General features: G+C 55.5%; 1 protein-coding gene across 3 annotated transcripts; it reads right to left on the bottom strand.

Annotated features, from left to right (window-relative positions):
• Positions 1-306: 306 nt before the first annotated feature.
• Positions 307-25,302, bottom strand: Adgrl1 (adhesion G protein-coupled receptor L1). 3 transcript variants are annotated; one of them, XM_028786330.1, is made up of 22 exons: positions 25,147-25,302; positions 21,667-21,880; positions 17,641-17,750; positions 10,316-11,116; positions 9,301-9,615; positions 8,850-8,953; positions 8,418-8,603; positions 8,164-8,202; positions 7,832-8,015; positions 7,554-7,676; positions 6,716-6,930; positions 6,303-6,473; positions 5,706-5,915; positions 5,405-5,625; positions 5,205-5,271; positions 4,582-4,673; positions 4,058-4,226; positions 2,940-3,068; positions 2,708-2,804; positions 2,468-2,596; positions 2,320-2,337; positions 307-1,947 (listed from the first exon to the last, which is right to left on the bottom strand). In XM_028786330.1, the coding sequence occupies exons 1-22, from the start codon at positions 25,214-25,216 to the stop codon at positions 1,211-1,213; spliced, it is 4,401 nt and encodes a 1,466-aa protein (XP_028642163.1). In that variant the 5' UTR covers positions 25,217-25,302; the 3' UTR covers positions 307-1,210. The 3 variants fall into 3 exon arrangements, with proteins under 3 accessions (XP_028642163.1, XP_028642162.1, XP_028642164.1); XM_028786329.1 differs by having other exon boundaries at positions 2,708-3,068; positions 25,147-25,248; XM_028786331.1 differs by lacking the exons at positions 17,641-17,750; positions 21,667-21,880; positions 25,147-25,302 and adding exons at positions 12,271-12,355; positions 16,307-16,522 and having other exon boundaries at positions 2,708-3,068.
• Between the last annotated feature and the right edge of the window lie 515 nt (positions 25,303-25,817).

The following is a 25,817-nucleotide window of genomic DNA, read 5'->3' as shown; positions in this document are numbered from 1 at the left end:
CAGGCCTCTGGCCCTGGGGCAGGCAGTGAGGTACACGCCCCAGGAGGGCTGACTGATGCAGGGAGGACAGAGCAGAGGTGAAAGGACCAGTGCTGAGAAGGACAGGTTCTTTGTTTCGCTGTTGCTTCTAGATTTGTTTTGTCTCTGGAGTGTAAAAAGCTGCTCTGGCGGCTGCCCACCCCGGTTGGGATGTACACATACAGGAAGTCCTGGCTGCCAGGGCTGGCCGCTGCTCTGTTCCGGAGAAAGTCCGGGCTGGCCTGGGCCGCAGGTGCCCGGTGGCTTCAAGTGATGAGATTTTCTTACTTTTTTTTTTTTTGTCTTTTTTTTTCCTTTTCCATTTTGTTGAAATATTTACAGCAATAGGGGAGGAAAAGAGAGGGATAAGAGGACCCCCTAGGGAAAGATCCAAACCCAGGACCCACTCCTCAGGGAGCCCCAGACCCCAAATCTGCTCCCCAGATAGCCCAGCCCACAGGACTGGGAACTGCCCAAATATGGCCACTCCAGTGGGTTAGGGGCCCTGCGGGAGTTGTGCTTCATCAGGAGTCACCCCAAGGGAGGGGGTCATTGGGTGCACTCTGGGGGTTGAGGGGCAGGCTTGCTTGGGAGACAGGGACCAATAGCGAGGGAGAAAGGAGCTTCAGAGAAAGTTCCACCATTAACCACCAGCTTCCACAGCCCCATCCCCTGGGCCTGGGCTTTCTTGTGGTGCAAGGCCCAGTCTCCAGGAAGCAAGGACTGTAGCGTGAAGGATCCTATCGTCTGTCCCACTGACCCACTGTTCCTTTCTGGTGGACGGAGAAGAGTGAGCAGCAGATAGGGTGGACGCGGCAAGGCTTTGGCCACCTCAGAAGCGGCAACCCCCTAACACACTTAGGGAAGCCTTGCCCCTTCCTTTCTCCCTCCACTGGCAGGGAGCTTCAGAAGTTGGTCACACCTACCAGCTTCTCCTTCGCTCCCAGGGCCCTGGGGGCTTCTCCTCAATGCACTCCCCTAGAGAGGCTGGGGCTTGTGGCTGGTGGAAACCCTGTCTACTAACCCTGGTACCTGGGGCCCAGGTCATAGTCCCCAAGGGGACCGCGGGGCCCACAGGCAGAGGGGCACCTGGAGAGAGTGGCCCACCAGCCACTGCCTCCGTCAGTCTCTGCTCCCACCAGAGCCCCTCCTGGGTTCCCTCCCTGGCCAGGCCTCTGGTCCATGAGGCCCCTCAGAGACTAGTGACCAACTGCATCTGCCCGTCCCCATCGGGCCCTGGCCCCTCGAGGCTCGGGGCTGCCAGGTAGCCCTCATGGCTGGGCCGCCGCACCTGGTAGTAGCCCTGTAGGGGATTCCGAGCCACCAGGGCCGGTGGGCGAGAGGTGTAGTAGATTTCCGGGGGCCCAGGGGGAGCAGGTGGAGGTGGGGGCAGGGCCTCGCTGGGCCCTTCGGGGCTGCTGTCCGGGTAGGAGGGCGAGTCCCGCAGGTTGGCCCCGCTGGCATAGAGGGAGTCCCGGCCGGGAGGGGAGGAGAGGGGCCGGCTGGTGGCCCCATCCTCTGCCGTACAGCTTTCTGACTCATCCAGATCACTCTGGTACAGCACCGACTGGGCCCGGGGCAGCAGCAGTGGCTCCTCCAGGGCCTTGTAGAGAAGTTCAATCTCTGCCCGGTCAGCACCACCCGGCCCACCAGCCTCGTCCTCACTGACCCCTGGCACAGGCGGCACAGGAGGCTCTGGTGGAGGCCCTTTGGCCCCCCCACTGGCCCCCCGCAGGTTGTTGTGCACCAGCTCTGAGATGATCATCTTCTCAAAGGCAGCAGCATCGGCCAGGTTCCGGCCTCGGGGCGGCTCAGGACCCCCATCTCCTGGAGGGAAATCACCACTTCGCAAGGAGTAGCTGTTGTTGAAGTTGCCGTTAAGGGGCAGGGTGTCCATGCCACAGGCTTCCCGGCCTCCCAAGGGGTGCTCTGCAGGGCAGAGGGAGCAATAAGGATGGGCCTGGTTGGATAGGTAGGCAAAGGAGCTGAGGGGTCTGTCCCAGGGTCACTTTCCTCTTCCTCAGCTGCAGTGGGGTCTGCCAATTAGTAATAGGACCTATTCCCCAGGGTCTTTTGAGTTCTTAAGTTTCAGAACTTCAAGTGGATCCCTGTGTCTCCAGGTACACCCCCTAGGCTTGACCCCTCACTGTCACTTTCTGCCTGAGGGCTCCACCTGGCCACCACGTCAGAGCCTGTGGGTAGGGGCACCCCAAATGTACAGTCCATATGAGAGGCTACAGAAGGCTACTGCCTTGTTCCCATCCCCCTTTGGATGTGCTTCCAGGAAGCAGTGGTACTTACTGGGTTCCCTGTAGCTTCCTGTAGACGCCAGCCCACAGAAGAAAAGATAAGAATGAGTTAGGCAGAGGCCCCTTAGGACCTGCCCTTGGGGCCTCCCAACCTGGGACTCTGCTCTTCCCTGGATGCCAGGCAGCCTAATTGTCCTCACCTGGGGAGTTGAAGACTGGGGGCGAAGAGGGGTTGAAGCCCACAGACTCTGCAATGAGGGTATTGTATGGGCTAGTGCCTCCACGGGGCTGGAGCACAGGGTTGGTCAGGAGGTGGTTCCCCATGGTACCTGCCCAAGGGAGGGATAAAAGATTACAAGGCAGCCCACAGACCTGGGGTGGGGGAGCTTCTGAGAGAGGAAGCAGTGCTGGGGGAGGGGGTGGGGGAGTGAGGAACTCACCTCGGTTCAGGGTGGGGGTGCTGTTGATGTCACCTGCCATAAAGGAAGACTCTGTCTGCTTCCTCACGGTGTCATTCCACATCCTCCGGATCCGGCTCTGGGGACACAGCCCAAACATGAGGGGATCTCTAGGGCCACTCTGCCCTCCGGGGTCTTTCTGAGACTCTGGCAGTGCACTCCTGCCTCTTGGCCCCAGAGAGACCTGGTGGATATGCCTTCCCTGCCCGGGTACCTGGGTCCCTGTGTAGTATCGGGTGTTACTTCGCATGGCTGAGGTCTTAAGGGAGCCGTGAGTGCCCCCAGGGGGGGAGCGGATGCAGCAGTAGGAGTGGCGCAGGCACTTGCTGTACTCCTTGTGCACCTGTGTGACAGGGGACAGTTAGCTGGCAGTGTCACTCTCAGAACCTGCTACCTAGACTGACTGTCATCTTAGTGGTGGCAGGTCACCGGAACTTGGGCCCATAATCTTTTCTCCACTATCAACTTTCTTATTCATCCCTTCATCCTCTGACTACATGCATCTTTAAGGAACATGTACTATCTGCCAGACAAAGGGAACAAATGTTCTCCGGGTCCTCCTGCCCCTCCCTCCCCTGTGCTAGGATTTTAGGCATGCACCACAATGCTTGTCATGTGGTACTAGGTCTGGAACCCAGACTCATGTAAGCCAGACAAGCACTTGACCAACTGAGCTATGTCTTCATCTTAAGACACACAGAGGGCATCAGATCCCATTCCAGATGGTTGTGAGCTACCATGTGGGGACTGAACTCAGGACCTCTGGAAGAGCAGTCCACAGTCTTCACCACTGAGCCATCTCTCCAGCCCATGACTTGTTTTAATTCTCCCTCATGTGTGGTCTTGTTGTTTTCTGAGACAGGTTTCTCTGTGTAGTCCTGGCTGTCCTAGAACTTGCTCTGTGGACCAGGCTAGCCTCCTCATAGAGATCTGCCCGCCTCTGCCTCCTGAGTGCTGGGATTCACGTGATGATAACCAGCGCCTGGCTCCTCATGTTTTTTACGCCTGAGCATGCATGTATACATCTGTGCAATGCCTCACAGCCAGACGACGGAGCCACTCGCACTGCTGAAGTAGGAAATCTTATACTATGGCTTCCAGTTGTCTGTCACCAAGGCCTGGCCTCATGACTCACAGGCCCACAGAACATCCACAGTGAGATGTGCTCTGTGCCACCACTCTTCTAGAAGCATCTTCCCTTCTGACTGAATACCCCCCACCCTGCCTCTAGTAAGACTCAGATGGTCCACATTAGAGAGCACCTGAGCCTCATCCTGGCCTCCCTCCCCTAATAGTCCACAGTGCCCCTGAGGAGAGCTCTACCACCCTCACCTTTTTCTGTAAGGCGCAGTGAAAGACAAAGATGAAGACCCCCTGGAAGGCGTTGAAGGTAGTGAAGAGATAGGCCATGACTACTGACTCCTTGTTGATGAAGAGGAGGCCAAAAGCCCAGGTGAGGCCCAGCAGGAAGAGCAGCGCAATGGCACCCAGAGCCCAGGACCTGGTGGCCAGGGGGACAGGCAGTCACAGTACTCACCAAGGAAGATGGCCCAGCCTCAAGCCTAAGGTTGAGGAGGTCTTAGGAAGGCCTGTTCCCTGCCAACTTCATCTTTTCAGCTAGATTCCCAGCCCACTAAAACTCTTTTGTGGCCTGTTTTCCAGGTGTCCTCAAACAGACTCACACTGACTTTGCGGTCGCAGGCCTGAAAGCTCAGGCTGGTGGATTGCTGCCTTTTCTGGCTTTGTTAAATAGGACCATCCCAGGTACAAATACCCTCTCACTGAAAACCCCACTGGACAGTACCAGTAATTCAAAGTGTTTCAGGAAACCGAGGTCCCCAGGGTTAGTGACTCACTTGATGTTGTCAAGGCGACTGGAGTCGGGCTTGAGCACTGACGAACTCCGGATCATCTTGTGCAGGGTCACCATGAGGAACACCAGGTTCACCTGGGTGGGAGGAGCACAGGGAAGTGGGCTCAGCCCGGGGCCCAACCCCTTCTCAGTGCCACCTTTGCCCACCATTGGCAGTTATTTGATATCATTGCTGTGAGGCCAAAGGTCGTGGCTCGGCATGAAACGGGCTTGGGCCATAACTGCAGGTTCATTGGCCTCAGTGCCAGGGAACACTGACTTAGTCATCCTGGTCTTTTAGCTGCTTTCCAGGCTGTGTGTGTGTGTGTGTGTGTGTGTGTGTGTGTGTGTGTGTGTGTGTAAGTGTAAGAGAGAGTGAGTGAGAGTGAGAGAGAGAGAGAGAGAGAGAGAGAGAGAGAGAGAAAGAGAGCAAGAGAGATATTAGAGATAGAACTGAGGGCCCTTTGCATCATGGGCAAATGTTCATCACTCAGTCATGCCCTGGCCCCTCTGCTTGGTGCTGACAGGTTTTACACCAGTGCCTTGTAAAGCTGGCAAGGGGCCTGGGGCTTACGGTCAGAACCAGCTTGAATGAAAGGAGCCCCAGTACTTGGGAGTGCCACTCACCACAATGACAAACGAGACGGGCCCAATGAAGCTCCAGATGAAGTAGTTATCCACCCTCAGCCAGCAGCTACAAAGAAAAACACCCAGAGTGGAAAGATGCCTGAAAGCCCAGCCACCCCACCCTGGCCCAAAGAAAGCCAAGAGCCAAGAAACTCAAGAGCCAAGAAGATGGAGGCCACAGGGACAACAGGGTGACTCACGCCTTTTCAGTGCCGTAGCTCCGGTAGTCAATGGCGGCTGCGATGCCGACCACCAGGGCTGGGAAGCAGTAGCCGCCCAGGTAATAGTACTTGGTGCGTGAGTACTCGCTCTCGAACACCTCCACCAGCAGCAGGTAGAGGTGCACACCCTCTAGGCACAGCCAGGAGAAGGCAGCCAGGAAAAAGTAGTGCAGCAGGCCCGCAAAGATAGGGCAGGCGACCTGGAAGGGCAGCTCGGTAAGCGGCTGCTCCCCGAGCTGCAGCCCTTCCCACTGCCTAGGCTCACCTAGGTGTGCCTCACCTCATATTGAGTTTTGTCTATTCCAACCAAGAAGAGCAGCTCCGCAAGGAAGAGGTTGATGCACAGGTTCTTGTGGATGGTGTTACGGTCTGTCTGTAGGCCCCGCAGGAAGCAGAAGGTGGAGATGCAGATAGCCAGACAGACCAGGGAGATGACAATGCCAACCCAGGTGATGACTGACAGCAGCAGCTCATTAATACGGCCTTGATACTGGGGACAGGAGAAGGGGGTACACTCAGGGCTTGGCCAGGTACCAGCTGAAGACAAGGACCCAGGCAAGGCTGTGGGCACAAGGCCCTCCAGTGCTGCCCAACCAGCCACCAAGCTGACCCCCACCCCTGTGCAGGCAGTGCGGGCTCACTTCCTCATGCTCTGGAAAGCTTGTGAAACCAATTGTTCCTCCAGAGTGCCTCAGGGGCAGAGAGAGCCAGGTGCAAGGCCTCATGCCCCAGGTAAGACTGGTGCCCCCCCCACCCCCTGTGCCCATGAGCTGGCTTTGTAGACATCGCCCATGCTGTGTGTTCTCTAGGATGCCATGCAAACCTAGGCCAGCAATAAGCAGGCCCGACCGGAGCAGCAGAGCACTGGCCAGCTTACGATCTCTCGGTGAGCCATGAGTACTGCGAAGTTGGTAAGGTGGCTGCAGGCACATGTGGTATGGGTCTTATTGGACTCCACCAGTCGGCAGCCCTGGGTTGACCAGTAGCCCAGCATGGAGCGCTCTGAGTAGTTCCAGAAGGAGCAGTTTGCATTGAAGTGGTTCTTGGCCTGTTATATAGTGGTGGACAGAGTGCAGAGATTGCAAGTTCTATTCTTGCCCTCATACCAGCTACAGGGACAGTGACAAGCATGCAGGAAGTGTCTGGGGGCGCCGAGGTGAACATCAGCTCCATGGTCCGAGCTGAAGCAAAGGAACTGAGACTTACTCTCAGCTGGGTGAATGCATGGTCGGGGATATGTAGTCTAGGAACAGAGGATGCTGGGAGCTTGAGGGGGACACCTGGGCTCACCTCCAAGTGGGCCACAGTAAAGATGACAGGGTCCATGAGGAAGACACGGCTGGACTCCTTATTGATAGATGCTGCAATGACCTGGGAGTTGACCACCAGGGAGGCACCTCCAGGGCCATTGGACCCTGCCTCACCTGCCAGCTTCACTGTGGCATTCTCCGTGGACAAGAAGAGGCCCAGGTTGTTGTAGAGAATGAAGACAACCTTCACCACACCTGAGGAAGATGGGCACAGGGAGATACAGTGGCTATCCTTAGCCACAGCCCTCTATTGGGGCTCCATGGCTCTCAGATACACCGAAACTGAGCAGTTACATGCCAAGCAGCTCAGAGGCCATTCCACAAGACGACTGTCTCTCAGTGGGCAGTTCAAATGACAGCACAGTGGCTGGTTCTCTCACTCATTTTACTTTTTTCTTTTTTTTTCTTTTTAATTTTTAAAGATTTATTTATTTTATGTATATGAGTACATTGCAGCTGTCTTCAGACATACCAGAAGAGGGCATCGAATCTCATTACAGAAGGTTGTGAGCTACCATGTAGCTGCTAGGAATTGAACCCAGGACCTCTGGAAGAGCAGCCAGAGCTCTTAACCTCTGAGCTATCTCTCCCGTCCCACGTTTACTTTTTGTACACCCTTGGGCAGGTCCCTGACCTCTCTGTGCCTCCATCTCAAATGGAGCCAGAACCCAGGCCTCTGCAGAGCACTGGAATATATATCCACACTAGTGGCCGATAAACCATGATTCAAACACGTGACTACTGTGTGCATATAGAACCAAGATCAAGGTGCAACGTGGGCAACACGCAGGCACACACAGACTCCACAGGACACTGACCATTGCGGCTGTTCTGCTTGATGGTGTTGGCGGACAGCTGGATGGAGTTCTCACTGGGATACTCCTGGGGGAATACCAACTCCTGGACTTGACCCTCCGTGTTCAGGACAGTTACCTCTAGGACTGTGTGGGCAGGGGAAGACATACTATCAGTGTCTATCCCCAGAGAGGGGTCATGCTAAACCATGAGGCTTTCAGCAAAACTACAGGCCCAGGAATTGGGAAACCAACACTGCCCCAGAGTTTGAGATTGACCCTGGAATAGCTGCAGTACTTACCCACGTTCTGCTTGGCAGCCAAGAAGCGAGCAGGTTCTCTGACATTGTCGGCCAGCAGGAAGGCGCCCTCCTCCAGGACATCTAGGAGCATGGTGGCTGTATGGACCTGTTCAGTGGCATTCATGTCTTTCCATGACTCAAGTGCCTCTGGCCGGAGCAAGTTGTCCACTGTCTCCACCACAGCCTGTGGATAGCAAGGACAAGAGAATGAATCTTTCATATCCTCTAGTTCCTTGCGACAGTCTTGATGTTCTCTCCTCTCCGTTCCATTCCCAAAGTTCCCAGGAAGCCAGGGCCCCCTCGTTCCCAAAGCTGGGCCTTCCTGGGCTCACCTTGATATAGTCCTTGCATGTTCTTTCTCGCTTGTGCATCTAGAGAAAGAAACGGAGGGAGTGACAGTGGAAACTGCAGACAGTGCTCTCCCTGGCCTTTTTAGATCCCTCTTCCAGAGGCCTTCCTCAGGAACCCGACCTCTCAGGACTACCCAGGGCAGTGCAGCAGCCCCTGGGGTCCCACGTCCCTCACTGGTCATGGTGGGGTGGCAGCAGGTGCAGAAACACAAGCCAGACCCTTCCTGTATGCCTACCTTATTGTAGTTCTTGCCGGCTGACTCGCGCTCAATGGGCCGCAGAGCCTGGAGCTGGGCATCCAGGATATCTAGCAGCTGCTCCATCAGCTTCACCGAGGAGGACACGTCCCCAGCATAGATGGAGCCCCGCGTGTGTCGGGCCAGCTCACTGGCAATGTTGGCCGCATTCTCTCCACTCTTGATCTACAGGAGGTGGGGGGAGGGGCCCTCAGGTCTGGTGGGCACCAGCCTGCACAGCTGCACCCTCTTGTCACATGCCCTGCCTGCACAGGCCACCTACTCCCTGTTGGCCTTCCCCACACAAGGGTTAGATAAGAAGAGAACCCTCGCCCTGGTTTTCAGCCCTGTGTGTCTCTCCAACTTTTCCCACTCCTCCTGCTGACCCTGGGTTCTGGCTGGCCTTCCTGCAGGGGGCAGCAGTCACTGTACCTTCTGGGCTACCTGGTTGACCCAGGGGGAAGTGCAGTTGCTGAGGTCAGGGCCCCGAGGGTTCCAGAGCCCCAGAGCTGGGAGGCACTGGAACGAGGCAATTCCTGTAGAGATACAAATAAAAAAAAAGGCCCAAGAGAAGGAGATGAAGAGGGGTCAAAGGGAAGGTTGAGTAGGAGAGGACACTTGAGAAAAGGCACGAGGCCCACCCTAGACTTCTCAGAGTTAGCCCCCCAGGCAAGATCCACAGTGGAGGGTTTTCCTCACTAAGCCTCTCCCAACGTTGTCTGGAGCCCCTAGAACACTGAGTTGTTCACTTGTCTCATGTCTGTCCTGAAACTGGCTATGCTTAGTCTGAGGAACTGAACACCTGCAGCTCCCCAGGTGCTAGGCTGCAGGCAGCACCCACAGAGCTAAGCCCTTCCAGTTCAGCCGTCACTCCAGCACTCACCTCGCGTTCCCTTGGGGCAAGGTCTCTCCACCAGCATACCCTGTTGGGTAGCTGGCCACTGGACCCGCCGGACCTCTCGGGGTTCACAGAAGAGCTCAGGGGATACATGTAGATTAGGGGCCGGAGGCCGGCGGGTACTGGGTGCTGGGGCTGTGGCTGGAGGCAGGTCAGGTCCCAGCTGGTTGATGGCACCCACTGGGTGTGTGGTGAGGGGCGCCCGGCGGAGTGGCGTGGTGGCTGCAGGCGAGGCTGTGCTGGTGAGGGGTGTGGGCCGAGCTGTGGTGGTGGTACTGAGAGGCGGGGAAGTGGCTGGGCCTGGAAGGTAGAGGAGACACAGGGCATGGTCACAGCCATACCTAAGGCATACCATGTGTCCAAACACGGGGTTCCTTGGCACCTCGACAGCTACCTTACCCACTGAAGTGGAAAAGTGTTCTGGGCCCCCTGACCTTTTTGTGCTCAGAAGTCCCCTACATTCATATATACACTCAGAAGAGAGCAAAAATATACTACTGTGCCCTGTGAGGTGCCTCTCCCAGATCCGGTACTGGAGATGTATGTCAAAGCTGTTGGATACAATCACCTCTCGTCTGTGACACAGCTGACCGAAGTCTGGTACCTGCCTACACCTTCTCTCGGGACTGTCATAAGGCTCTCTGGAGCTCTGGGGCTGCCCTGGGTAGGTGGCAGGAAGCTGGAGGAAAATGAGAACAAATCTTTTGAGTCTACCTCCCCAGCTATCTTATACTAATGTCCCAGGCAGCACAGACCCTGGCTAGAGCCAGAATCCCAGGACTCAATTCTGAGGTAAAACGCCTCAGCCTCTTAGTGCATGAGCTCCTGTCAACAGTACAGTGAACACAAGTCTTCAAGACAGCAGGCACACTGCAGTGTGGACTAGAAGAAGGGTAGATGCTTGCCACAAGCCCTGATTTTCTTTACCTCCTAGTCCCCCAGAGGTTACAGTGGGCCCTACATCCTGGAACCAGAGCATCCATGCAGAACCCATCCTCACCAGCACTGGGGTCTGGGGGTCCGAACTCCAGGCTATAGCGCACCACAAAATAGTTGTTCCACACATAGAGCTGGTTGTCCCGAGGATTGTAGTCAACAGAAGATACGAACTGGTAGGGGTTGGGGAAGGCCAGACTGACTGGCTCCTCTCGGTTTGCATTGGTGTTGAAGGCGTAGTCCACGCGGTTGCCTGCCGCCTCGCTATCGTCATCCACATAGACGGAGCGCAGCACGTAGAGGACACCGCACACCATGAAGGCATTGGAGGCCGAGCGCTTGTCATAGCCCGTTTCCCACGTGCCCTCAAAACGCAGTGTGTAGGGGTTGAGCTGGCTCACCACCAAGCGCCCGTTGTTTCCCTCGGTTGCATAGATGACCCACAGTCCGTTCTCATCCACTGCCAGGTCAATGTCGGTTTTGCCTCCCCAGCGGTAGGGTGAGGTGTCGTGGTAGTTGGCTGTGTTTATGACTGTCTCACCGCTCTTGATGCGGGTCCGCAGGTCGTATTTGACAATGTTGCGAGTGCGCTCCTTATTGTAGAAGACCGCACCATCGTAGACCACGAAGCCAGTGCCGTCCACACGGTTGGGCAGTCTGTATGTGGTGGTGTGGCGTGCGGCCACATAGTCCTCCCACGAGGCATATTCAGTCAGTGTGTCCGTGCGGTAGGGAATCCAGGGCATAACGTAGATACGGTCACCTGCCTGCAGTGGGTCCTTGCACCATGCACCAGACTGATGCTCTGACTCATGTGTAGAGGTGGGTTCCAGCACCTTCTGCAGGGTCCCTGGACACACGAAGACTGGGCCGGGTGGGTGGGTAGGAGGAGGTGGGGAGGAGCAGAGGCAAGGAGAGAGGGGAGAGAGAGGCAAGTTGGTCACATGGTGGGGGAGGAAACCATGCTGTCCCCTCCTGCTGCTGCAGTCATGGTTGCTTGGTCGGGCTGGTGATGGGAAGGGGGTTTGTGGGCTGGAACTCCCGCCCTGCCCAGCTGCCCCTCTCCCTGGAGCTGTGAACCCTGGAGACCATCAAGAGCAGGGTTAGTGTGGGAAGGTGGTGCCTCTTCCCTTCTTTGGCTGCTAGAGACCCTACAGGCTGGGGAGAAAGGATCTGGCCGGAGCTCTCCCAGACTGGGCACGAGGGTGTGGGCAGTGGGGTCCTCTGCTGCAATCCCACCTAGCCTCCAGGTTCAGGCCTCAGCACCCTGGCCTCTCTTCTCTGCCTCTAGCCTCCAGGTTCGGGCCTCAGCACCCTGGCCTCTCTTCTCTGCCTCTATGGAAAAACTAGGGGCTGGGATCCCACCCTTCACCAGCCATGCAATGGTAGACTTTCTTTTTTCTTAAAACAAAAACAAAAACTTCACTTTCTTCCTCCTCCAAAAGCTGCGAGGTAGAGTGCTGTTTCCACACGCACTCTGTCGCGGAGGCTTAGGGCTGTCTATCCTCCTGCTCGGGTCCCTGATGCTGTCTGGGCTCCTCTCAGCTGGTACCCGCCAAGTAGGTAGCTGAGGAAAGGATGGAGGGAAGCAGCTCCTAGGTTAGGCTGGGGAGGAGTCCAGTGCTGCCCCAGCCGGCAGGGTCTCTGGCGGCTCAGGTTCAGAAGCACACACTGACACTGGTGCACAAGGGTGGAGTGGGGCATGGAGAACAACAGGACTCCCGGGACATTGGGGGTAAGGGAGCTGTGCAGAGGGAAGAGAGACAAGGAGGGGTGTGTGTGTATCCACAAAGTCCTGGCTCCAAGGGCGGCTCTGGAGACCACCTGGGAAGAAAAGGTTAGTGCTGGCGAGGAGAGAGGGGTGAGCAGAGAATTCACTCCAAGGCCCGACTGAGAGTCCCTTCAGGGGCAGTCCCAGGTCCAGCTCGGAGGGGGCAAGGGAGGGAACCAGGTGCTAGGATAAAGCCCCAGCCCACCCCAGACAACCCCCCACCTCCCCTGCCCCGGACCCCGATTTACCTGTGACCATCCCCGGCTCAGGAGGAGGGACCAAGGCAGCGCTGATGTCAGAAAGGTGGGGGGCCCCGCCCCACCCCCCCATTCCCTGAAAAGAGGAAAACCTCAACTGCATCTCGTTGGCACCGCTGGCCTGCCCACCCTTGCCCCTCACAGCCCAGCACCACCTGTTCCTAGCCTACCCTACTGATCCAGCAGGTCAGTGTGGCCAACCCCCTTCTCTGCCCTGAGTACTGTGGGCCAGCCCCTTCCCTCAGAAGGGCTGGTACCTCCCCCTCACTTCATGACAGAACCCGCAGGCAGGCCAGGGCTGTAGGGTGTGTGCGTGGGGGTCTATGGTGAATTCTCTGCTCCTGCTTGGTCCATCACCAAAGCAGCTAGCCCCAGGGGCACAGGGAGGGCTGAGATGACTTGGCACCAGCATGGTGGGCAGCCTCAGTTGTGAGGGACCCCTGGGTAGGAGCCAGGTGTAGTGTCTACTTCCAGCCTAGCTCATCGGCAAGGCTCACATGGTTGGAGATATGTGCACTCTGTATCTCTCCCTTCACAGCATTGGGGCAGCTTGGCACCAGGCCACTAGGCACAAGGTGGCCAGGAACAACCCTTTTACCCAAAGTGAAGCCTGGGTTCTGAGCCCAGCATTCCTGTCAGCTTGATCTGTACCCTCTGACCAGACTACTTGGCCCCCACCCTTTTTTTTCCTGTTCCCCAGGTCTTTCCTCTATCCCACAGAAACCCCTGCCAGGGGTGTGTGTTCATGAAGGGGGCCTGAGCTAGTCAGAGGGTACCAGTGGAGAAAAACACAGTTAGAGGTCATTCCAAGGAAGGGGGAAAGATGAGGAAGGGTTTGCCAGGGGCCTTGGGCAGCAAGGACCCCTCCTCAGCACCCAGCTCCCAAACACCTCTTCCCTCCCCCAGCCCAACCCGGAGAGGAGATCCAGTGCCGTGGTTCCAAGCCTGCAAGAAGAGTGGCCAGTGCAGGGCTGACTCAGGAGAGCAAGGGAGGGGTGGTGCCCAGGCCTCTGAGATGGGCAAGGTGGGACGCGAAGGGGAGGGGAGCAGCTCAGAGGGACCCGCCCACCTCCCCAGAAAAGGGATCCTCCACAGACCACCTTAATTTCAAGGCAAGAGGGACCCCGAAGGGCCATCTCACTGTTGGTCCATTGCCCTACTACTAGCAGGTCCCCCTCTACTCCCTGGCCCATAATGGATAGCCTCATCCACCACCATGGAGCTCCCTGCAAGAAATTATGGGGCCTGTGGAAGTCCCCAGAGCAAGTCTGTGACCCTCACCACCCCTCCCTGGTCCTCTCCCACATCAGCCCGGAAGAAACCCTGACTGCAGCTTTGCAAGTGTGCAGAGACAGAACCCACTCCCACCCTCTCCAGGAAGCCCACCCCCACCCCCATCCCAGGGTTTTGGTAGGCTGCCCCCTCCCAGGGGACTGGGATAGCTGACAACCCTCCCCAGGACTAGACCCGACTGGCCAGGAGGGTGAAGTCTGAGGAGACTGGTTCTCTGTGCTCACAACAGCTCTGGGCCTGGGAAACGCCAAACCAGAAGAACTCAAGCCACCAGGAGCCAGAGAGAGAGGAGAGATCTGGTCCCTCAAAGGAAAAAGTGCCCCTCCATCCCACCACCCTTTACCAGAAACAGTTTGCAAGAGGTATAAGGGGAGAGAAGAGAGAAGAGAGAGGTGGGGAGAGGAAGAGGAAGGGAAGGGAGAGACAGAGAGCGAGGAAGAGAGACCTCTACCGGTGCCTGCGGAGGCTGGGGAGTCCCTCCCTCCCCACCCGCCTGGAAGCTTACACATTTCTCCTAAGGGAGGCAAAAGAAATGAGAGATGAGGTCAGGGACCCTGCAGGGACCAGGGACCAGAGAGGTACAGGGGGCGTGAGAGGAGAGAGAGAAAGAGAGACGGGTGTAGGAGTGGGGTGAGAATCTTGCCCAGGCTCAGAGAGGAGCTTCCGTGAGTATCTGGAGGGTGGAGAAGCCAGCCCATGGCCATGGCCTTGGCCTTGGTGGTGCTGCAGCACCAGGGCCAGCCCAGCTGTGCCGGGAGGACACCCGGGGCAGGGAAATCACTGGACCAAGTAGGGTGGGGGAGAAGAAGGGGGAGGGGTGGGCCACATGAGTATGGTACGGGTGGAACAAAGTGTGAGTTAGGGGTTAGCATTGGTAACAGTGCGTTTACCTTTCTGCTCCACTTCTACTTTAAGCATCGGAAGAGAGAGAGAAAACAAATTGAAAAAAAATGTGCAAGAAAAAAAAAGAGAAAAAAAAAGATTAAATTGCTTTCGTTTCTTTTCTGGCCACACGCCCCCTCTTCCTATCTTTCCTCCTGCTTTCCCAACCCCTTCCGTAGCATCCTTTCAGCCCCCACCCCCAAGTCCCTTCTTTTGGGGTAGGATGGGGTGAGAGGGTGCTGAGGAGAAAGTGAGAAGGGTCAGGGGACACACAGGGGGGAGGAGACAAAGAGACTGGGTGTGGTACAGACAGGCAGGTAGACAGAGCCCTCAGGCAGGAGGGGCCCCAGGTAGAAAGAGGAGCCCCAAATAGGAGCTGAACTCTGGCTCGGGGGACACCAGGCAGCAGGGAACCACTGGGCTCCTCTTCACCCTGTGTGCTAACACTTCTGCTAGAACCAGGGGCAGAGAAAGGGGTTCTCTGGGGCCTGGGTGCCTCTCTCAGCCAAGAGCACAGGCTGAGCCCCTTCCCCTTTGAGTAGCCCCACCTGAATCCAGCTGTGGTCCCCTAAACCCTCCAGACCCCTGAAACGCACAAAGAGAGGCTGGTACAGCCAGACACAGAACAACGGAGGTAGGCAGGGAGGTGCCCCAGACAGAGCCAGGGTAGGGAGACAAGAGGCACAGAGTTGGAGGGACAGAGACTGGGCTGGACAGCACGTGGCAGACAGGCTCCTACACTCCCAGGGGTGGGGGTGGGGTCTCAAGGTTCAGCTGCTCTGCCCAGTCCACCAAAGGCCCAGAAGCCCTAGCTGCACCCTGCCCTGCCCACCGCCCTCGATGACGCACAGGTGGCACCTGGGGAGGAAGGGAGAGTTAGGCTGTGCTCAGCTGCAAAGCAAATCCAGTGTTAGTTCAATGTCTGGGGTTCCCACACTCCAGTGATTCCCTCCCCCAGCTGTGGGATCCCTGCCCCCACCCCTGCCCCACCTTCACCAGCACTGGGGTCACCCCAGCCTCTGAAGCCCAAGGTCCTGTGGCTGACCAGGTCGATCCCCTCTGGGTACCCGCTTGAGTTCTGCGGGGACCCTGACTGGCTCCCCAGCGCCTCGCCCCAGGGCCTAGCACTCAGGATATGCTCAGGGAAAGTCATGGAAGTATGTGCCTGTCCTCTCCCTAGCTTTAGTTATTCCTGGACTCCAACCCCAGTGATTGGTGGTGGGGGCACAGGAGCTGATTGAACTGGGTCTTTTAGCTCTGCCTGTCCAAGAGCACTTGTGGGCAGTCCTACCCACAGTACCAGCTGTGTGTGCACTGTCTTCGAAGGCTCATTTGCATTCTCCTCAGTCTAAAGCTGCCACCCCTGCCCTGAGTCACCTCCATAGCCCATCTTCTAGGGTTGTGCTCCTGGGCCACACAGGGGGTTTGGCTCTAGGTCTCTAAGCTCCACTCAGGACCCATAGCCTCTTCTTTTTTCCAGTTCGTCTGCCTGTCTGGAGAGCTGGGTTTACTGACTGTTGCTAGTCTTATTTTGATTACCATGGCAACAATAGTAACTGGTTAGAAGTGCTGTGTAGTCACAGTGACAGCCAGTGCTCATGAGGATGTAGAACAGTCAGGCCTACCACCGGACCCTGACTACAGCTGGGGAAACTGAGGTTCAGGGAAGTGAAGCCACACAGAGGAGGCCCTGCAGCTGCCATTCTCTCAGACTCTATGGTGGCCTAGGTGAGGCACCTAGCAGCTTGGGCCTCATGCTGTCTACTGCTTGAAGGACTCAGGGCACGCTTGGACCCCCTCCCCCATGACAGAGGAGTTAGGAGGCTCAGGTGGCGGGAAAGAGCGTCCGTACCATCACTGAGCACATCTTGAACCAGGTTCGGGGCTGGGCGCTGGGGGGGGTGAAGTCGCAGCCTCTGCCTTCGGGGCTTTGCTCCTGGGAGCAGACTCTGGCCGCAGGGCCAAGCGCTTGTCACTCCCGATCTCCAGGACTCACGCCTCCGTCTGCAGCACCCGAAGAAATTTTAAGTCATTTGCTGCAGGTCTCAGAGCCAGACAAGTCAGGAGCCACAGTCAAACATGCCGCCTGGCCAACCCCCTGTCCTAGACTTGCCACGTCCCCCCTCCCTCCCTGCTGCCCCAGCTGCAGGCAGGCAGTGTCCCCAGTGCTGTGGGGAGGCTTCAGGGAGCAGACGGGCATCCCCCTCAGGCGGTGGAAGAAGGAAGGCCTCAGGCACTGAAAGGAAAGGGCGAAGACTAAAAGAAGAAAGTTACACGAGCAGTCAGTGACCCTGTTCACCCATCCTCCTGGCTTCACCTGCAAGGAGAAATCAGAGGTTGGAGGAGTGGGAGTGGGAGAGCTGGGGGGGAGGGAGAGGAGGGAGAGTTATGAGGTCTCCTGCTCCCCTGCCCCCTCACTTGGACACCCTGAGGGTCTTGTCTCCTCCCCCTTTGCCTAGAGGGCCTCCCTACTTCCAGGCTGGCTATGTGAAGCCAAGTGAGAGGACAGAAGGGGCGATGGGTGAGGAGGGAGGAGAGTGGGCGGGAGACTGGTGATGTTGGACGCTGAGGATGAGCAAGCCTCTGTCTGCTTCCCTTGGTCAGATGCGGGGTAGTTAGGCCCTGGCTTCCAAAGATCATCTTGGGGGCACTGTCAGTCCAACATGGCAGCACTTCCTTTGTGGACAGGAAGTGTTCTCAGGGTAATACATAAGGAGGGTGTGTGGGGGAGGCGATGAGTGTGAGTGAGGGCTGTCAGGAGGGAGGCAGAGCAGGCGGAAGGCTGGAGAGACAGACAGCAGCATGCTGCAGGAGTGTGGCTCGGAGGGGCTTTAGCAAGCAAGGACATGTGAAGAAGCAGGGAGTGGGCAGGTACCAGAGCTGAAGATGCTCCTACAGGAAGGGACAGAGTACAGTGGGACAGCAACCACCAAATGTGGACAAGTGTCTATGAAAAGAATGTGTCTGAGTGGGAGCAAGCCTGCTGCCCTGTGCCCAGCCCTATGGATGTGTGCGTGTGTGTGCATGTATACTGGTCAAGGTTCTCTGGATGTGTGCACGTGTACTGGTCAAGGTTCTCCTATGGATGTGTGTGCATGTGTGTGCGCATGTGTACTGGTCAAGGTTCTCCTTCCCTGCTCCACTGGGGGAAGGGCCCAAGACAGCATGAGGAACAAGATGACTCACTGTAAGGGACACAGTCGTACTGCACCTCCAGGTACTTGTAGGTTCCAGGACAGGGGTCAGGAAAGGCATCGGAGCCGGCCACCACCACGCACTGGGTTCGGTTATTACACCTACAGATGGAAAAGGGAAAGGGGGCTGAGAATAAGGGACTGAGACTCAGAAGGCTCTAGGGTCAGAAGACAAACATCTTCCAAATGGGAAGGCGCTACGGAACGCAGAGACTCAGTGCTCTTTTGCTTCCTGCCTGCTTCCTGCCCCACAGGTCTCTATAGCCACAAGGCAGGTTCTCCCTGGACTAGTTCACCTTTGGCAGTTTTCTTTAAATTGAGTGTAAAGTTCCTGTCCCGGTTACTAAAAAGCACACACATTACCACATGTGATGGGTACCTTTGCAAATGAAACCATGCATAGAAGACTTAGTGCCTGCTGTGACCATCTTGGCTCTTCCCGTGGACATTGCCACACTCTGGACGGTATCTGAGAGGGTCTACAGCTAGCACAGCCAGAAGACTCATGAATCTCTACAGGGAATTCACTGATCCCGACCCTGTTGGTTTCTCCAGGATCTAGCCAGTATGGAAAAGTATGCCTTATTTTACAACTCAAAAATACCATCACAGTCATTTGTCCACATTTGGTGGCTGCTCACCCAGCCTACAGACACTGCTCTGTCCTGCAGGGGCATCCTCAGGTCCAGTCACCCCACGGATCCTGGCCCATATGACAGGGCGGGTGTCCTCAGGTCTGTCTGCCCACGCCCTGAGGCTTAACATTAGTCGTCACCATCATCAGTGCTCAGCTAAGGTTCCTGTAATGGTTTATTTTCGTTGTCAGCTAGACTGGGTTTAGAACTGCCTACGACATTTATCAGGTGTGCTTCTGGGTATGTCTGCGAGGGTCTTGCCAGAGAGAAGACCCACCCCAAATGTGGACAACCTGAGGCAAATCCCAAGACTGATGCAACAAAAGCAGGGAGGGAGAAAGGCAGAACGCACACTTCCCTCTCTGCTTCCTGGCAGCCATGATGTGGACAACTGTGTTCTGCTACACACCCCTACTGTGATGTACTGAACTCTGAAACCCAGAGCCAAAGGAAGCCCTTCCTTAAGTTGTTTCTATAAGGTCACAGAGACAAGAAACGCAGCCAACACCATTCCCTGACCCTGGAGTACCAGGCAAGGTGTGTGCCTGGAGGTGGTGCACACATCTTTAATCCCAGCACTCGGGAGGCAGAGGCAGGTGGATCTCTGAGTTTGAGGCCGGCCTGGTCTATAGAGTTGCAGGGAAACACAGAGAAGCCCTGTCTTGAAATCTAAAAAAACCAAAACTCAAAACAAACAAAAAAGTAACCAGAATCTGTCTCTAGTTCTTCCCGGCACCAGGAAGGACAAAGAGATGAAATCAGCAGGAGGCCAGGGAGGAAATGGAGAACTAGGCATCGAAAGGTCCGGTATTATCTGCCCACCCAAATCCTTTCTTTAAAGCTCAGCAATGACCTCACACAGCACGGCAGTCCTGGTCCTCAGCACTGTGCTCTATAGAATTTATAACAAGTGTGTGAATGAACCTTCAACACACATACATGTTCATGGCTGCATTGCCTACTTCCACCAAAAGGGGGCGAGAACACAAAAGCCTGCCCTTGAGGAATACTGAGCAAAATGTAGCCTGTTTGAGATCTTGGTCGCACCACTGGTCTAACAGCCTTATAAAATGTAGCCTGTCCACATGACAGAATGGTATCTGGCCAGGAGAGGGGCTATGGTGCTGACTCATAACCTACGAAGGATCAATTCCAACAATGACTCTGAGGAGAGGCTGCATGGAGCAGGCTGCTGTATGCAGAGATAGGGCCTAGGCAAATAAACCCCTGGACAGAGACTACAGAGCTGGGGCAGCAGGAGACGAGGAAGCAGCTGATAAGGGCCATATGTTTTCTGAAGCCATAGAATCCTCTGGAACGAAGCTGAGCTGGTAAATGTACAAAATTTGCCAAAAGCATTTACTTTAGAGTTTTAAATTCCAAGGGTAAGTGTAGTCCAGTGGCAGAGTACTCATCCCCAGCCTTGCACCCCACACTCCCCTGAAGGTGCAGTGAACTACCATGGGAGAGCGGGTGTGCATCTGTCTTTAAGAGGTGGGACTCCTGAAGGTGGAAACACTACGGCCCAGCAAAGGTTTGTGCCAACTATCCTGTGGCATCTGTCCAAGCAGCTTGGCCATGACCCTGACAGACACAAAGTTGTAGCATTCGGAGAGGAAGCAAGGTTGAGGGGCCCCAAAGCCTTCCCCACAGTTTCGGAGGCCCCAGGATGCTCCTTGGCCCCTGTAACTCACTACTCAGCCTCCTGTGTGGAGGAAGACATAGATATAACTCTGTTCTAGCTGTGTGGACATTGTGGAAAGGAACCAGGGTGCTCTCAAGGGAGCAGGACCTAAGTCATGGCTGGGAGGCTGAGGTGTCAGGAGAATCGGGGAAAGGTGGCAGTTCCAGCCTCACACACTTTGAACCAGCCGGTCTCCCGTGTCCTGTGAGCATCTGGGGGCTTCCTCTCCCTGCCGACTATGCCACACCCAGCCTACTTCCCTTTTCTACCATGCTACAGATCAACAAGCAGGCCCTGAACTCTGACCTCTCAGGCATCAAGTGAGAACCTGCTGTGTACCTGGCTATAGCCATAGCAGCAAAGGACAAAAGTCTGTTGTCTCTGTATGGCCAGTAACTTAGAATTAGGGAGTACATAAGATGAAATACCAAGAAAAGACTAAATAAATGATGGAATATGGTTGGAAGGCAGGGCCCTGAAGGGGTCAGGAAAAGGGTAGGGACCTAGAGCTTCAGAGTATGCAGAAGTGTCCAGTTAGGTAGACAGCCACAAGAAAGCATAGAACACCACATGTCTCTCAGGGCAGAAGCAAGGATATAAAAAAAACAAGACCAAGAACAAAAACCCAGCAGTTGGCTTTGTTACTTCCCAGCTAACAGGCCAGGTTCCTGTGGCCCACAGATCCCATGAAGAGTGTGACAGACCAATAGAGGAGGCTGGGAGCCTTTGGGCTACAAGGGCTTCAAATTCTGATGCATGTTTAAGTACTGAGAACTGAACCAGCAAGCATTCTACAGTGAGCTGCCTTGCATAGCTGTAACCGAGTGAGCGAACAGGAAAGGAGGACCATCAGTCAGGGCAGGCCACGTGGGAACCAGAGAGTTCTAACCAGAGGCATAGGATCTGACTCGTGTCCACCGACGCCCGCTGGCTACACAGGAAGAACGGACCATCACAGGCAAGATGGTGGCAGGGAGAGCAGGCGGGAGGCCCTGTCCCAGGACAGGTGCTTGTGGAGAAACTGGGTAGACTGACTATTCCAGTAGGTTGTGCAACTTTACATGTGGGCCAGCCCCGCCTGGTACATGTCCTCAGCCACATAAACACACCCTTACCCACACACATAACCTCCTCAAAGACACAAACACAAGCTGCACTGCACACACATGCTCAGACATCACACCACAACCACACTGTACAGTCACTGCCCCTGAACATGCTCAGGACAACTCTGCACACCAAAGCGCCCTGCCCTGCCCTGCCCTGCCTCAGCCTCTCACACTGTAAGCTATGAATAAGTGTTGTTCTTTGGAGAATCTTCTCCCTTTGCACCCATGATTCCTTTGCTTTGGTTCTGCAAGCTCCCACCTGAACCCAACAAGGGCAAGCATCTATGGCAGTGGTTTTCAACCTCCAAAGGGCTTGTATATTAGGATACCCTGCATCCGAGATATTTACAGCACAATTTAAACAAGAGCAGTTATAGTTATGAAGAAGCAAAAAAAATAATTGTATGGTTGGAGGTCACTGCAACATGAGGAGCCGTATTAAAGGGTTGGCGCCTTAGGAAGGCTGAGAGCCACTGCTCTATGGGGGTAAGTGACTTAGGGACACTGTCAGTGTGACACTGCTCCAGCTCACTTGGCCTCGTGCTCAGGGAGCTCCTGTGGGACATGTGGAGGTCAGAGAGCAGGCTCACCTCTGAGACATGATTTTGAAGGCGTCAGGCAGGTAGCACTGCACGTTCTCCATCTGGAAAGGGTCGGCATCGCAGATCTTGTCATCTGTGCGCCCGTAGTTTGCATTCTCCACCATGATGACGTCACTGCCCGGGCACCGCAGCTCAATGGGGTAGCCTTCACATGCTAGCTCCCGACGCATCAACCCAAATGGGAGCCCAGCCCGGCTCAGGCCTGCAGAACAGTTGGAGACAGTGTCACAGTCACCAGGGAATAAAGAACCCGTTGGCTCAGCCATGTTGGGAAACTGGTTATATGAATCTTGGGCCTATACGGCTGTAAGATAGCATTCAGTTTGAACCCCTGGAAAAGGGGTGATGTGCCCAGAGAGAGCTGACTCTTCACCTTGCAATGTCCTGCCTGCTAAGAGAGTAAACATCATCTTGGAGGTTATCAGACACAACTGTGTGTCCCCAAATCCTTTCAAAACACTCAAGAATATTTTTACACTTATTTTGTGCGTGTGTATGGGGGTGCACATGTAGAGGTCAGAGGGCAACTTGTACCTTTTATCAATGGTTCTGGCGATTGAATTCAAGTCAGGCTATGTGACAAACACCTCAATCCACCTGATCCATCTCACTAGCTGTCCCCCAAAATCTCATGCTGAACTGAAGAACTAAGGCCCCATACCTCAGAAAATGAGTGTACTTAAGGCAGTGTCTCTGGGGATTTTTCTCCCCCAACTACTAAACTGAGTTAGGGTCTCACATGGCCTAGGCTAGACTCAAACTTGCAATATAGCCTTGAACTGACTTTACTGCCTCCACTTCCCAAGCTAGGACTATAGACATGTGTTAGCATACCCCGTGTGTGCGCGCGTACGCACAAACACACACATACAATTGCTCCCTCAGACAGGCCTCAGTGACCCTACCATAGGGTCTATGCTGACCTTGAGCTCACTAAGTAGCCTGAGCTAGCCACAAGCCTACAGTAATCTTCCTTCCTGCCTCCAGTCACACACTGGGACCAGTATGCACCACCACGTCTGGCTTGGAGATGATGTTTTACAACGGAAACTAGTTTAAGATGAGGCTCTCAAAGAGGGCCCCATTCCAGTCTGACAAGGGTCCTTCCAGAAAGGAAGCATTCCAGGTGTGTTTCACTGTAACTGTTGCTATCCTACTAACACCCATGACCTCACACGTCTCAGGAGAGAACGCTCTACTGGACCTTTAATTCTGAGGTGAATTCTCAGTGACGTGCTTAGATTGGCCTTGGAACTGTGATTCTCCCACTTCTGCCTCCTGACTGGCTAGGACAGCAGGGCTGTGCTGCCACTCTTCACTCACTGAGGGACTCTCATGCGCCCAGGGAGACTATGTGCAGACATGGAGGGAGGGCTCCACTTGCAAGCTGCAGAGACCTCAGCAGGAGTTGGCCGGGAGGAGGACGGTCAGGATGGTGGGCTTTTGTTCTCCTCAACAAAAAGTGGGGTGGGCCGGTGGGTGGGTGGGTTGAAGGCTATCTCATCAGGGGATGAGAGGACTCAGGGAGGAGTCCTCTGGAGGAGTGGCTGCCATGCAGGTTATCAAACAAGTCTAGGGATGTGGCTTCAGTTAGGACGGGACAGCAGGACATGCGTCCCAGCAGAACCGTGCAGGAATTTACTACTCTGTTTCACCAGACTGAATCTGTCTTCCCTGAGCACAGTGGCTTCCGTGGCTGCTGCTGGCCCTCTGAGTGAATTATAGCTTGTCATCTGTCACAGTGAGAATGGTCCTGGGGATCTCCCTGCTCCACCACACACCATATAGGGAACAGACTGCACCCATGTAAGCATCCTGCCACTGACCTATGCCTACCTGTTTTGCTTATTATTTATTGTTCTGGGTCTTGCTGTCTGGCCCAGCCTGGCTTGAAACTCCCCCAAATTCTCAGATAACAAGCATGTGCCACCACACCCAACCTTTTACATGCTTAAGTTCAGAAAGCCACTAGTAGTAGCTTCCCCAGGCCTTGTTTTCCCAAGCTGTAAAATGGGTACCCATGGGTTAGGATCATACAGTTGAGTTTCTAGACCAAAGGAATTTTTTTTTTTTTTTTGAAACAGGCTCACACATAGCCAGGTAGCCTCAAAGTCTAAGTAGTCAAGGCTGGCCTTGAATTCCTGATCCTCCCCCTCCACCCTCAAATGCTGGTATCAAAGGAGGGTGGCATGTTGCCTCACAACAGAGAGCTCCAAATGACGGGTCCCTCTGTGACAATCAGAGCTGCACAGCACAGCTCTGAGTCCCAACTCTGCTGCTCCCTGGCCTGGCAAGTGGCTCCAAGTCCTAACTGGGCCCCAGGTCCCTGGTCCCAGGACCCTTTCCTGCTACCTATAGTTAATGTGCTGACAAGATGCTCACTGTTTTGTTTTAGTTTGTTATAGGTATTTTGCAGATCCGGGGTTAACATGTACCAGGCTGCCCTGGGAAACACTTGGGACACTGGCTACACCCACACAGGGAACAGGAGGGTAGAAGCTACAGATGTCGTGAGGGAGGCAACAGCTGGGAGCAAGCTAAGGGCTGTGAAAGGTGTCTGTACTGTGACAGCAGAACCAAGCTGCCCTCTTTAGAGGCAGGGTCCGCCTGTCGACAGAGTCCTCAGGGGTTAGAGCCCTCGGGTTTTTGGGGATGAGTAGAGCCCCAGTTGAGAGAAAGTTTCCCATGCGCGCCTGTCATGCCATCTGCTTCCTCCTCTAATTTTAGCTTCCCTAGTCAGGGAGGGAGGCCGGGGGTGGAGGGCTGGCTCACATGGGGCTGGGGGTGGAGGCAGCCCCTTCTGGCCTGGCAGGGGCTGCTCCCGGAACTTGGGTACTGGGGTGACCAGCAGGACCCTGCCAAGGCTTCAGAACAAGGCTGATAGTGTCCCTTCATTCCCGTGACTTTCCAAAGGACCAGGCTGGCAATGTGGGGAGGGGACCTTCTTGGAGAGGGCAAGGTCAACAGACTTCGTCTTAGCTTCTGTTGCTCTGTACCCAGCTGGTACCCCACTTGTGACAGTAACTAAGTCATCCACAGTGGGCAGCACGCTCAGTGGGCAGCACGCTCAGTGGGCAGCACGCTCAGGGCACTAATTGTGGCATGTGCAGGATCCCAGGCCAGAGCTGGGTAATTACTTGTTTTTAAATAAACGTCAGCAGGCATGCTTTAATTAAGCCTTGGTCCCAGTGAGACTGAGATGTGCTGAATGAGGGAGGGGAAGACAGAGAAATAGGTGGCCCCCTGGAAGGCCTGTCTCAGTCCTCGAGGTCCCCAAGAAACACAGCACCTGGTGCCCTGGCCTGCTGGGCGTTCAACATCCCTCAATGGTGCCTGCTAAGAGTGGCATCACCAGGTTCCCTCTGGCCTGGTCCAGCTTCATCTCGGGTAGAAGCTGCAGTCCATACAGAATTCATATTGCCCATCCTCCCATCTGGGTCTGGAGACCCAGCCCTTCCCAACACCTACCTTGGGTGGCAGAGGTGACGAGGATAGTCGTCACACAGAGACTCCAAAGTGCTGCAGCCAAGCGGGCCATGTCGAAGGCCAGGGGCGGGCACAGGGATCTCAGCGGACTGTGGGGGGGGCCTTGCCCCGCATCACCAGGGTACCACGGCCTGGCCCACCAGCCTGTAGGAGGACAGGGGATGATACTGGGCAGGAGCTGACCTCAGCAAGCACAGTTAATGGTGAGGCCCTCCCTGGGCCTTCTGCACGCTGAGGGTGCACACGGCCCTGCCCCAGGTCACTCTCCCCAGCATTGGTCTCTCTTCTCCAGTGGAACCTCTGGGGGCAGCTTGATAGGTCAGCGTGTCTGCCAAGCACCCACCCACCCACCCACCCCAAAGCTGCTTCAACCTCATCCCTAACCCCTGACCCGCTCTTCTCCACCACCAAGCATCTTTATCCCTCAAGGAGGGCAAGGGGTGTCTAACCTGAGCTTAGCTTCAGCTCTGGGCTGGAATCCAGCCCCGCCCCAGCCTCTGCTTCCTGTCTCTCTGCTCTGGCAGCTAATTAGAATCCAGCTGGCTGGCGCCACAGATAGGGGACCAGGGACACCCAAGTCCCCTCTTTCCTTTCTAGGGGACTCTCGGGGTAAGCTGGAGACAGGCAGTCGGGGTGGGGGGAGGAAGAGTAGG

Source organism: Grammomys surdaster, unplaced genomic scaffold, assembly GCF_004785775.1.
Source record: "Grammomys surdaster isolate TR1022 unplaced genomic scaffold, NIH_TR_1.0 125463, whole genome shotgun sequence".
Taxonomy (NCBI): domain Eukaryota; kingdom Metazoa; phylum Chordata; class Mammalia; order Rodentia; family Muridae; genus Grammomys; species Grammomys surdaster.
The sequence above is the reverse complement of the archived record's forward strand: the minus strand, read 5'-3'. Positions and strand labels throughout refer to the sequence as shown.

Coding starts and splice junctions, on each gene's coding strand:
- Adgrl1 (XM_028786329.1), bottom strand. CDS start 25,216: ATGGCCCGCTTGGCTGCAGCACTTTGGAGTCTCTGTGTGACGACTATC. Junction 6,931..7,553: donor CAAGCAGAACAGCCGCAATG/GTCAGTGTCCTG, acceptor CATCTTCCTCAG/GTGTGGTGAAGGTTGTCTTC. Junction 4,227..4,581: donor AGTCGCCTTGACAACATCAA/GTGAGTCACTAA, acceptor CCTGGCCACCAG/GTCCTGGGCTCTGGGTGCCA.